Here is a 12,786-nt window from a genome sequence, read left to right as displayed (position 1 = left end):
TGGCTCCCCACCTAGGACCTACGAGAGAAGAATTGGAAGGCCATGGAGGCCTTGGCCTTAGCTGAGAGGACCTGCGAGGAAAAGCTGCACTTCCTGACCCAGACCAAGGTGAGAGCCCTGCCTATCCTCAGACTTGGCTAGTCAGGTCAAGGCTGGATCAGCAGCACCTGCTGGTTCAGCAAACCCCATGAAACACACAAACTGGACAGGTTAGGCTTGACTTCAGAGCATCTCCTATATCTAACTCAGTATCTTCTAAGGTCCCATGTTGTAGTCATCGTCACGCTCCCCCCGCCCCCCTTTTCATGGAGGAAAGAAATGCATACTCTTGATTGCCTTTCTTCTGGTATAGACTCTGAGCAAGCTCAGGGTTGTGCCAGCTTCATGGACTTTGAGCTATTTTTATCTTGGGCTATTTGAAATACTCCTGCCTGTTTCTTGGACCCTCTGAAATCATGTGTGATTTTTATGATGCGTCTCAGAGGAAACCATTTTAACAGTGAGCACTTGGGGAGTAAAGTCCTGTAGGACCCTGGACTGTCCAGGAGCAGCATGATGTCTCTGACTCAGGGACATAGCCTGTAGCAGTGGCAGCTAAAGCCCCTGCCCACCTCAGTTCCATCATACATTTCTAGGTGTCTTCCTAGCATCACTCACACAGAGAAAATGTCTGTCCCCTTAGTGTGAGCTTTATAGTGACCCGTGGTCCTCCCAGGAGGTCTGACGGTATCTGATGAGGGACCTGGGAAGGGTTAGAGGGAAGAGCAGCCTTTGGCCACACCTTTAGAGCTATAATCAGATTCCTGGATTCTTGAACTTTGGGCCCTAGAAATGACCTGAGACCATCTGGCCAGCTTGTGGCAAATGTAGAAGTTGCTACCTGAGCTGTCGCTTGACTTGTTTGTGGCCACACAGGCAGATAGAGATAGAGGATAGCCTCACATCTCAGGTGGCTTGCCTTCATCTGTCAGGATCAAGTGGTCTGGCGTAAGATTAGAGACCTTGCTTGTAACTGGCTGAGCCAAAAAAGGGCATTGTCAGCTCTGAGTCTACTCCTGAGCCCTGTTGTGAGGCTGAGTATCTGGCGTGCCAGATTCGTGAACTCTCCAGATACCCTCTCCCTCCATCAGCTCCAAGTCAGCCAGAGCTCCCTATGCTACCCCAGGTCGCAAGCCATGCCCAATGGCATGGGGCTGCTGGTAGAGTGTGTCTTACTTAAATGTCTCAGGTTTAGATGAAACTTTGTTTATGCATCCACCCCACAGTTATGTCAACAGGGGATGCTGCAGTCCTGGGCTTTGTCTCATGGCCCTTTCAGTTCTTCTGGCTTTTTTTCCTTTGTCATGCTTTTTTCCCTTTGTCATGATCTTGTATTTTAAGATCAGGTTTCTGAATCCTGGCATGGTGTATAGCATGCCTGTAACTCCAGTACTTGGAAGGGTGAGGCAGGTGGACCTCCTCACCCTGTTTGCTGCTTGCTCCTTCTGGAGGCCAGTGGGGGCTGACTGGCTCAGCACAACGCGAGTCAAACTTTGTTCATGTTCCTTATGTTCTCTGAGTTGGTTTAGCCCTGCCTAGTGGGACTTTAACCTCCTTTTCCTCCAGGGTAACTGGAGATGAGCCCCTCCAGCCTCTGTTCCTGTCTCCCACTAGCCCTAACCCTAGTGGCCACAGGGGCTGCTCTGCTACTGCATCTTCACAGTTCCCAGCTGTCATCATGCCATGCAGCCTCCAGTGTTCTCGTCCTTGCCTTCGTTGCATACATTAGCTTGGCCCCTACACATCCATGTCCATTCCTACAGGGAAGCACTTTTGAAACCTGAGTGTCTGCTGGGAGGCACGGGGCAACTGTGGTCCTGCCCTTTGATAGCTATGTCTGCTCAGGATCCATACTGCACAGACCAAACAGCCCAGCCTCTCTTCTGCGTCTTGTCCCTCCCATGTAGAGCTAGGACGGGACTTTCTGGGGGCAGAGGCTCAGTGCTGCCCTCCTCTCTCCTGCCCCTCCAGGAGGAATCAGAGAAACAACTCCGTCTGACTGAGGCCCAGACCAAGGAGGCTCTGTTGGCTCTGTTCCCAGGGCTCTCCATCTCAGCACACCAGGTAAGAAAGAAGAGGGTAGCTCCAGGTTCCCCACTATTGCCAGGGAACATCCTGGCCCTACCATACCTATTTCCTTGCAGAATTATGCTGAGTGGCTACAGGAAGTCAAAGAGAAGGGCTCTGAGCTGCTGAAGAAGCCACCTGCTTCCCTAGAGCCTTCCTTGGTAAGTGAGGCTTCTGAGCATAGGTCCTTAGTGCCTAAGCCCTCCTGTCCTTGGGAATTGGCGCCCAGTCTTTTCAGTGGGTAGCTGAGAGAAAGGAGTAAACAGACACCTGTTCATTCCTCTGTCCTCAGGATATAGTCTCCAAGTTGAGGGAGGCTGAGGAGACCCAGACCACCCTGCAGGCTGAGTGTGACCAGTACCGCACCATCCTGGCAGAGACGGTGAGCAAGGACAGCCTTGATGATGGCTGTTGCTGGGGTGTGTGGGACAGGAGATGGCATGGCTCATTGTGACTTCAAGTGGCCCGCTTGCCCTCTCTGGGCATCATTTCTTTGGCTTGATGGTGAAAGGAATGGACAAAGCTCTTGGGTCTTTGTTCCCAGTTGGAGAGAAGGGCAAGTTCAGGGTTTGGGGCTGGTGAGACAGTTACAAGGAATGACTGGGCAGGCAGTGTGGGGAAGGATAAGGTAGGCTTGGGGTGACTTGGGATTGAGCCCTCTGATGCAAAGAATAGTGCCAGCTCCAGCCATTCCAACTTTCTGACCAGTCCTGTCTCCTTGTTTTGGAACACCAGCGAGGTCAGCATCAAGGTAAAATCTAGTAATGACAAGAGCCCTTGCAACCTCATTGGGGTTCATAGACCTCATTGCCTAGACCAGCAGTCAGCAGGGCAGGTGCCGGCCAGTCCCTGAAGAGCTGCACAGGGGCAGGAAGATGCAGTGTATGTTTGTGGGGCAGGCTAAGGAAAGAGAGGACCTGCCTCAGTATCTGTGTGTCGTCCCTGTCTCCTTCCCCCCACCCAGGAGGGCATGCTCAAAGACCTGCAGAAGAGCGTGGAGGAGGAGGAGCGTGTGTGGAAGGCCAAGGTGGGCGCTGCCGAAGAGGAGCTGCACAAGGTAGCTGGCCAACACACGTCCCTAAGGCTTGGTAGCACAGCATGGGTCGGGCCCCTGAGCTGGGGCTGGTCTGAGAGTTCTCTCAGATCCTTATGACGTGTGGGGCCTTCCCCTTGCTTTGTAGTCACGGGTTACAGTGAAACATCTCGAAGACATTGTGGAAAAGCTAAAAGGAGAACTTGAAAGCTCAGATCAGGTATGTGGATCTCTGAGAGCTGCTTTATCTTGTCCTATGAATTTACTGATCGCGTTTTGTGTTTTGACATCCATACAAAGATTACAGAGGCCCTTGTTTTCCATATGAAATACACGTCTGAGGAGACTCTCCTCTCAAGTTGGGGCTCTTGTCCTGTTTGTCCTTAGCAGTCTGAGAATCATGTGCTCTGTAGTCCTGGCCAGCAGTGCCTTTTTGCTTACGGCCTTTAAAGGAACATGCTCAAGGAGGCCTGCTGTTCTTTAAGATACTGCAGTAAGCCTTGGCCTTGGCAAAAAGTGCCCTTTGTACCAAGCTTTGCCAGTATATCTAAGAACTGTTCTCTCCACTACTCCTGAAGCCTGAGAACATGCTAGGACCCAAGAGGCCTAGAATTTGGGTTCCATTTTCAGTAAGGGGCTCTTTTGCCAGGGATTGCTTTCTTACTGGCCTCAGTTTACCCCATAGTTAACATACCCCAGAGGCCAGGCTTGGTACCCATCATTCTCACTTGCTATGATTAGGGCCCTTGCTGACCACCAAGCAGCTCTGATGGGTGTGCATGTCCATCTCTGTCCAGGTGAGGGAGCATACCTCATTGCTGGAGGCAGAGCTGGAAAAGCACATGGCAGCTGCCAGCCAGGAGTGTCAAAACTATGCCAAAGAGGTGGCAGGGGTGAGTCTACCTCTCCATGGAGCCCAGGTCATCCCCAGTTCCCCTCTACCCTTTGAGAGTAGCCCTTGTTAACTGGATCCTTAAAAGCTAGGTTTTCAGACTTGCCTGAAGCTCTGATTCCTCTTTGAACTGACAGTCCTGAGATGTGTATGGGGACAAGTTTCAGAAAGGCAGCCCTAGGGGCAAAGCCTGCCTCATGAAAGTGACTTGTTAAGGTCTAGATGGCCCCTGAGCAGGGGGCTTCTCTACCTGGCTTGCTGGTATCATTTCTAGCTGGTACTGGATTTCAGTCTGACTCCAGGAACAAAATGCCCAAGTCTGGCACCTGGAGTCCTGGCTTGATCTCCAGCTTTTGCTCTGTAACAAGAGATAATATAATGATGGGCACATGTTTCTGAAGGCCAGGATGCACCATACTTCCCAAGTCTTCCTAAAGGAAATTGTAACTATAGGTAGCCTATCCCATTCTGCAAATCTCCCAAGCTTGGGTAAATGGATGTGTTCCCCCAGATTTAGGTACTGACTCATGGATTGGTTTTCTGTTCTTTTCTTTTGCCTGGCTATTTTCTGCTGAAGTTGAGGCAGCTTCTGTTAGACTCTCAGTCTCAGCTGGATGCAGCCAAGAGTGAAGCCCAGAAACAGAGCAATGAGCTTGCCCTGGTAGGTCGACATAAGTCCTGGGCAAGGGAGCATGGCATGGGGTATGTGTATAAAATGAACTTGCTGGCCATGTTTTGACATCCATGCAAAGATTCTGTAGCTAAGCAGAAGAGCATGCCATGCCTTAGCATGTGGAGCAGGCTTCCTGGGGCCTTTTGCACTTTAGCCAAATCTTTGAGCTAGACTTGTGTCTGCCAGAGACAGGGTGGTCTAGCCCTAAGCCCTGCTCAAGTCAAAGCGTTGTAGGGGCATACATTCCTTGCTAGCCCATTTTATCACCTATGAGCAGTCAGGGACATAGGGTCCCTGGCATCACAAGACTAGGAGGCTTGGGCCCATCCATCCCGTGAGCTCTCAGCAGGTCTGCCTTCTGCAGATCTTCCTGGCTTCAGTGGTAGTTCAGATCCTTTCAGTCTTACTCATAGGTATGCAAGACAGCCTGCTCCCACTGGCCACTGCCAGGCACGGGGACAGGGATGAGCCCTGCTCACAAACATGAGGCGTTCTACTGTGCAGGCAGCCTCATAGTCCCACTTGGCTTGACCAGTTTGCAACTGCATGTCTGATCCCATGTCCCAACTGCTTTGCCAGGTGAGGTCATCCTGCTTCACAGAGGTCACTCTGTACCTTCTTTTCGAAAACCTTGAACTAGTTGTCAGCATTTGAAATTTGGACATTTGGGATAAACATGTGCAGCTTTGCCTCTGAGGAAACCAGGTCTAGTGTGTTGGCCTAGCATCCATAGCACCCGCTGAGCCCAGCACGGGCGCTGTGTGTGTGTGTGCGCGTGCGCGTGTGTGGGTGCGTGCGTGCGCGCCGCGCTCGAGGTGTGCATGCCACTGGCTATGTATTTGCGCAAACCCACCCTCCCTGTTTCAGGTCAGGCAGCAGTTGAGTGACATGAAGAGCCACGTAGAGGATGGTGACATGGCTGGGTCCCCAGCTGTCCCTCCAGCCGAACAGGACCCTGTGAAGGTTAGGGTGATGAGGTGGTCCTCAGCTGTGTCCCAAACTTCCTATGGTGTGCAGGGAGGAAAAGCTCTATGCTGACTAAACTGGGTACAGCTGCTCCCAGTCCCCACTCACTAGTTACCCTCTCCATCCTGCTTCCTCAGGATGAGGAGCATCTCAAGTGTGAGAAGGGTATGGAGCAAAGAGCAGGTGTCCAGTCAGGGCGGCTAGGGGCCCTTGCAACACAGGGGAGGGACTCCTGGACAGGCCTGTAGCTTGGGGTTGGGTTTGTAGCTACAGAAGGGTACTTGCCTCTAGTTGTGGTCCTTGCTTGGCATTGCTAAGCAGGACATCAGCTGCTGAGAATTTTGACCAAAGGAACATCTACCAAGAGCAATTGCCAGGAGGTAGGGGCCTGACACCAAGGTCCCTATTGTAGGCTTGCCTCGTGGCTCTGGAGTGTCTTTCCACCTTGTAGGTTCTGTTAGAGGTTCCTGAGGTTGTAATTCTGCCCTCAGCATCTTTTTACCTCCCTGCTTTTCTCTTGGTGCTGGCGCACCATCTCCCTAGAGGAGGGAGTGCCGGGAATGACTTCCCAGGGCAGGGAGCAGTTAGAAGGCAGAGCCTCCAGCTTTAGTCTGCCCCTCAGAGGGTCCTGTGCCAGACTCTCCAGTCACACTTGTATCTCCACATAGCTAAAAACACAGCTGGAGCGGACAGAAGCCATCCTGGAAGATGAGCAGACACAACGGCAAAAACTCACAGCTGAGTTTGAGGAGGTGAGGCCCTGCGCCTGGTGGCCCTCAACCCTTACCTGCTCTCAGCTTGGGGGTGACAAGGTGGCAAAGCCATCCTTGCCCCTCCCCAGCTTTCCCACCAGGCACTTTGGTTGGGGAGCTGTGGGGCACCAGCAGGTAAGCAGTGGTGCTGAGGCTGCCCCAAGAGCTACATGGGTATCCATGTCCTTTGGAAAGTTCCTGAGGGGCTAGATGCTCATGGACTATCTCCAGGCTCCTTGCTCATGTGGGTCTAGCCTGCTTTGATGTCAGCTGCTGTCCTATTAGGCTGGGGAGGCCCCTGGACCCTCAGTGCTGGGCCTCTCACTCAAGACCTGTCCCCTCTCTGACAAGGCTCAGAGCACAGCGTGTCGGTTACAAGAGGAATTGGAGAAGCTCCGTGCTGCTGGCCCACTGGAGTCTTCAGGAACAGAGGAGGCTGCACAGCTGAAGGTAGAGAATGGAGCAGGAGTAGGGGTTGGACTGCTACAAAGCTGTGGACACTCCTGGCCTTGGAGTGGTGGGGCCAGTTAAGGGAAAACAGAGCCCAGCCCAGGCATTGGCTTCCCTTGTCACACACTGTGGGAAGACACACTGATAGCACTAAGTTACATCACAGGTTCAAATCAGTGTTAATTATTTAAATATAAGGTCTGGTTTTTAAAAAAATGCTCTATTGAATGTAGGTAGCCTCCACACTGGGCAGTACAGAGTAAGCCATTGCCATGGGCCCAGGTCAGGAAGCTGTCCTAACAGCACCGGAAGGCAACAGGACACAGGCAGGACTGTCAGCACAGGCTCTTTCTCCCAGCCAGCACTGCCTAGGCTTCTTTCTGTGAGCGGATGTCTTCCTTGTGCCCACAGAGGGCTCTAATCTCCAGGGATTGGGCCCCATGGGCATAGCTAGGGGCTCTTGCTCCTATTATCACATGAGGATTGACCATCTTCAACCCTTTGACCCACAGGAAAGACTAGAAAAAGAAAAGAGGTTAACAAGTGACCTGGCACATGCTGCCACCAAACTTCAGGAGCTTTTGAAGACAGCCCAGGATCAGCTGGCAAAAGAGAAGGACACAGTGAACAAATTACGAGAACAGCTAGAAAAAACAGTGAGTACTTTAGTGTAGGCTAGACTGCAAGGCTAGCCAGGCTGCCAATTACTTGGTCCATGGTTGAGATTGACTCTGTCCCTCAGTAGGTGGGGCAGAAGTCACAGCTAGCGGGAAAGCTGGGCAAGGTGCTTAGGAGCCCCAAGAAAGCAGGACGTTAGGGACAGAGTATCAGCCCACAGGGTCTAGCACCCAGTGAATTAAGGTTCCTCTTGGCAGTCTGGGAGCTAATACGCTCACTGCTGGCTCATCCTCAGTCTCAGTCTGTGTGGGCCCCTCACCCTGGCCCCAGTCCCTTGCCTGTAGAACCATAGGTTCTTAGCCACACTCAGTGCTTCACATTGCTCTGCGTCATAGTCATAGGATCCCACCAATCCCTAACCCTGCATCCTCCAGCCTCTGGAGTCAGCTGTGGGTCTCCAGGCTGATGGGTCTGCTTTCTCTGAAGTGCCTGTAGGGCTGAGGGAGTGCTTTGCAGGTTCTGGGCATGGCACAAGTGGTTGAGCCTTGGCTCCTTGCCTGGCCTTTCCTTCACACGTCTACTTTGTTCACAGGAGGATGGCAGCAGCTCAAAAGAGGGCACCTCCGTCTGAGTCTCCTCTGCAAACCGTTCAACTTACCAAAATGCCTTACACATTCCTTACAAATAAACCAACCAACACAGCGTTATCCAGGCCCAACTTCCAGTAGCTCTGAAAGACGCCATTGGAGACAAGTCTCTTAGAACCAGAGAATTAAATCTTCCAGACCCCCAGTCTGTAAAAGAACCTTTGTCACATTTGATAAACACTATTCCCAGGAGCGGCCCTGGACCACCTCGAGCAGACGCCAAAGCCCTCATCAACACTGACAGACCAGGGTGTGCTGGGAGGCCAGGACGCTCAGGATCTATGTCAATCAATGCAATTGTCTGTATTTCTCAGTGGGGCCAGGTTGGGAAGCAGCAGACCAGGTGGTGAGTTCTCAGAGGCTGCTGAGCAGACTGGAGGGCCACAGGCCAGCCCAGCCCAGCAAAGCTGCAGCCGCTCAACCCCTGGAAGTTGCTAAACAGAACTGACATGTGACTGCCTGGATGTTGATGCCATTAAAACCAACGTGTTTCCCGGCACTGCAGTCTCGTCTAGTCTTCTGGGACTTCCCCATCTGGCTGCTGGGCCCTGGAGGAAGAACCAGAGGGGGGCTGTCCCCTGAGACAGACACACATGTGGGTTTCTTTGAAAGTAGGGCCCCTGCACCTCTGCAGAGTTAAGTGAAGCCTCCTGCTTCCTGCCTGACCCCTCTCCAGTGTTGCTCCATTGCTTACCAGGCAGGGATGAGATGGGAGCTCTGTCCCAGCTGGGGCTCAGGAGGGGTTCTCAGGGTGGTGTAGCCACCACTTAACCTCAGGCAGAAGCCATTCTAGACTTCCTGTGACCTCAGGGCTGGAGCCCTTGGTCTGCAATAACTCGGTCCAGGGAAACCTGGAGCTTATGCAAAAAAAATTGTCACAAGCCTCATAGTGACACATGCCTTTAGTCCCAGCACGTCAGAGGCAGAGGCAGGCCGATCTCTGTGAGATCAAGCCCTGCCTGGTCTACCCAGTGAGTTCTAGTCCAGGTATAGATACTGGGAGACTGTCTCAAAAAACAAAAGTTGGCACAGTGGGGTATGAGCCACTAGGAAGGAAAGGAGGGTCTAAGCATCTCCTATTCTGGTGCCTGTCAGCCTCCAGATCCTCAGAGGCTGGCTGGCTGAACTTGGCTGGGGAGCTGCTGGCCCATGGAGTACTGAACAAGGGTGTGACTAGAGGATGGGGTTCCCACATTGCTCTGGGATTTGTATCCCATGACACCTTAGTATGGTGGGTGGTACTCCTGGGTAGCTGTCAAAGGAAACTTAAGAAACATCACTGTGCTTATGTCCTCTTGTCCCCTCTTCCCACCCCATACCATTTGCCAAGGTCTGGGCACTATACCTGAGACCACATGGCCAAGCCTGGCCTTGACTTAGGAAACACTGAGCTGCTAGCCACATGACACTTCTGTGTTAATGGAACAAAGGGCTGGAAATCCAGTGCGCACTCTGGAGAAAGTGCTGATAGTGGGGATCCAAAGAGTGCTGGGGGACAGCGGTTGCAGAGGAGGAAAGAAATGTGGGGAAGAGGTGAGGCTGAGAAGGTATTAAGGTCACTCGGCTCACCAGGGCAGGGAAAGGCAGAAGGAGCCATTCAGATTTTTAAGCAAGGTGAGAGAAGCAATCACAATCATACTTACTGTAGAACCTTCAAAGAGGCTTTGGGGAAGAGGGAGCCCACAGCTCTCGAGACGCTGGCCCTGTGGTTTTGACCGAGAGACTGAGTGAAGGGGCAATGGGAAGAAAGGAATACATGATGCAGTCACGAACCCAGCTCTGCCTGGCTCACAGGAACTCTTGTCATCCATGAGGTGAACTGAACCCCACGAAAATAAACTTCATGTAGCCTGGATAGGTTAATGCTGGGGGAAGAGCTTGTTTTATTAAGGTCGTAAACCTGGAGTAGCCACTGCTGAGCCCCAGGAATTTAGCAACTTAAAATCACCTGCTTCCTGTGCATGTCCAACAGAAGGCTCAGAGCTGAAGACAGGTTCTGGATGGAGGGCAGGGGAGGATTAGGGAGAGAGAATCCTACAAATTGTTAGCTTTACACAAACTCAATGGCTTGAGACCCTGGTGAGTAGATGGGGAATAGCAAAATCTGCCCTGTACCACTAAATTGTCACTGTAGACCTAGAACTAATAGCCCCTATGCTAGGTGGATAACCTCTGAAGACACAGGAATGGGATGGGGACTGGGCCGGTGGTCATTTTTCAGACAGGAGACCACTGCACCTACCAATAGCCCTAGTATCCTCAAGCCTTTATGGGAGCCTTGTCTACCCTTTGAGAAAAGAGGCAAGATGACAAATAGTGCAGGGGCTGGCCTGGGCATTTCGGGTTAGCTGCTTCCTGCAGTTTGGGGTCACCCAGCTGTTTCTAAAGATTACATCCATGGGGCAGAGGAAAGCTGCTCAGAAAGACACTGCCTTTGGCAGACACTGAAGAGGCCAACAAGGGCTGCCACCACCACCACCCTCTTCATGGTAAACCCAAGAGCCTAGCTAGTCAAAACTTACTGTCTACCAAAACTGCAAATGTATGCAGATTCATTCAGGCAATGCTGGCTTTCAGTCACTTGAGATGAAACAGATGGCTGAGGCAGGAATGGAAGGGCTATTCTTCCCCAAGCCTGGGTTTGCCTGGGGCTGCTGTACTTTGCAATGCCAGAGCTGCCTCAACATTTCCCTTCAGAAGACCCCAAGAGATCCCCTGACACTCCAGTGGTCCTTAGCATCAGCTGAGCTGGAAGCCCTACCATCCAGACCACTGTTCTGAGAAGTCTCCTGCTCTGAGCATGGGTGTATGACATCAAAATGTATGGCCCCATAGGCAGCCTGCACAGAACGTGGACAAGGAAGCAGTGCAGCAAGGACAGGGATAGCAGGAGCACCAGTGATGGTGATGGGCAGGAGGTAAAGGTGAGGCTTTCAGACAGTTCTAGCAGCATGCCACATAAGCGTTCTCATTGAGCTTTCTTCAGGTTTGGGTCTGAGTTCAGGACCTAAAAGAATATACTGCCCCTTTCACATTCCATTGTAAAACCTAACCTTTAAATTCCAAGTGTTCAAATCAAACTGGAACTCTCCACAGGAGTGGCAGGGATAGCTAGGCCCAGAAACCATGACACCAGAATTTCTGATCAGTTCTGCCACTTACGAATCAAGTAGCCTTAGAGGTAAGCTACTTGACCTCTGCTGGCTGCTGTGCAGCTTGAGTGACTGAAGCCTCCCTTCCCTTGATCCCTGGCTCCTCTGGATCATGCCCATCGTGCACTGGGTGTTGCTTCTGGTGGCAGCCTAAGATCCAACCAACCCAGGTTCTAGAATTTACTTCAAAAATGCTCCAAATCACAAAGGAATCTTTAGCAGATTCACTCTCCAGTGGTCCACAGTGGGGTGAGCCTGTCAAGAAACAGCAGCAGTACCTTCTATGTCCAGACCCAGGGAGCCTATAGTAAGGCTTGAGACAGCCTTGACTATACTGTACAAGTCATGTTTTCCCAGATTTTAATAATTCTTTGAGGTAGCAAACCTCAGACAGTTCTGACAGAATTCTGCTGGTATTGGCCTAATATGTGCCTTTCTCAGGAACCAAAAGTACCCACTAGAATGAGCCCCAAGTCTGCTTTCCACATACACATTTTTTATAGTATGTTAATCCTTTTGAGTTTGAATCTGTCCTCTATAAGCAAATTATACTTGCCAGTTTTGTTCCTTATCAATGCCAGCTGACACATAAACCTAAACTGCAGTAGACCCACTTGAAGGAGTACTTGTTAGCACAACTGGTGGCCCAAACCTCAGGTATCCAGTAAGACTTCCCAAAGGACACCAACAAAAGATAAACAGGCTCCAGGAACCATCACACTGTCCCCATTCCTGGAATAAGAGTGGAGCACTGGGAGATACGCATTCACAAACTGCTTAAAACCCATCTCATGGCACAGATGACTCCTACACCGCCTGAACTTCTGAAGCACAGCTGTGGTGATGGCAGGGCAGCCACACACAAGTTGAAGCTGTCCTAAAAGACCCTGGACAAAACCTGGCCCACCTACAGGGTTGGTTCTTGACTACACAGGGCCTGTTGCTGTGGTCACTAAAAGCTGTGTTTTGCATAGAGAAAACAAATTCAGGTTGAAGAATGGCAAGCAGCCAGCATACTTTTTCTGGACTTTTTTTAATGTGTATGGGTGTATTGTTTGCATGTAGGTAGGTGCACCTGTGTCATGCAATGAATGCCCTCAGAGGTCAGAAGAGGGTGTCAGGTCCCCTGGAACTAGAGTTATAAACGGTTATTAGCCACCATGTGGGTGCTGGGAATCGAACCTGGGTCCTCTGCAAGAACACTCTTAACTGCTGAGCCATCTCTCCAGCCCCTCTGGACAACTTTGAAAGAGTCTGATGAAAGCACAACTTACTGTTTCACCTCCCTAAGCCTGGTCTTCAGACAGACATTTGGGATAGAAAAAGGATGCCCAATGTTTACAGAAACATTCTCATTGGGGCAGAAGAGTGAGCTATGATCCTAATCCTATTAGATCAGTAAAGCTAAATCTGATGGACTCACCCATAGGGAAGGCAAATCCTTTACTCGCAGTTCACAAACAAATAATACACAAGAGATTAAGTTACAAATGCTTC

At 51.2% G+C, this 12,786-nt stretch overlaps 1 protein-coding gene across 3 annotated transcripts in view; it reads left to right on the top strand.

Annotated features, from left to right (window-relative positions):
* Positions 1–8,636, top strand: part of Rrbp1 (ribosome binding protein 1) — a 65,699-nt gene extending 57,063 nt beyond the window's left edge. For 2 of the 3 annotated variants that reach the window (XM_029554621.1, XM_008850269.2), the window contains 13 exons: positions 16–108; positions 2,011–2,103; positions 2,184–2,267; positions 2,399–2,488; positions 3,071–3,163; positions 3,288–3,359; positions 3,937–4,032; positions 4,609–4,692; positions 5,572–5,667; positions 6,339–6,422; positions 6,774–6,872; positions 7,385–7,528; positions 8,083–8,636. In XM_029554621.1, the coding sequence (XP_029410481.1) occupies positions 16–108; positions 2,011–2,103; positions 2,184–2,267; positions 2,399–2,488; positions 3,071–3,163; positions 3,288–3,359; positions 3,937–4,032; positions 4,609–4,692; positions 5,572–5,667; positions 6,339–6,422; positions 6,774–6,872; positions 7,385–7,528; positions 8,083–8,121 (1,167 nt within the window). In that variant the 3' untranslated portion in view covers positions 8,122–8,636. The remainder of the gene's footprint in view (positions 1–15; positions 109–2,010; positions 2,104–2,183; positions 2,268–2,398; positions 2,489–3,070; positions 3,164–3,287; positions 3,360–3,936; positions 4,033–4,608; positions 4,693–5,571; positions 5,668–6,338; positions 6,423–6,773; positions 6,873–7,384; positions 7,529–8,082) is intronic. The other variant, XM_008850272.2, reaches the window with a different exon arrangement.
* The last annotated feature ends 4,150 nt before the right edge of the window (positions 8,637–12,786 follow it).

Source organism: Nannospalax galili, unplaced genomic scaffold (genome assembly GCF_000622305.1).
Source record: "Nannospalax galili isolate Female #2095 unplaced genomic scaffold, S.galili_v1.0 scaffold245, whole genome shotgun sequence".
NCBI lineage: Eukaryota > Metazoa > Chordata > Mammalia > Rodentia > Spalacidae > Nannospalax > Nannospalax galili.
This window is presented reverse-complemented; position numbering and strand designations above follow the sequence as displayed.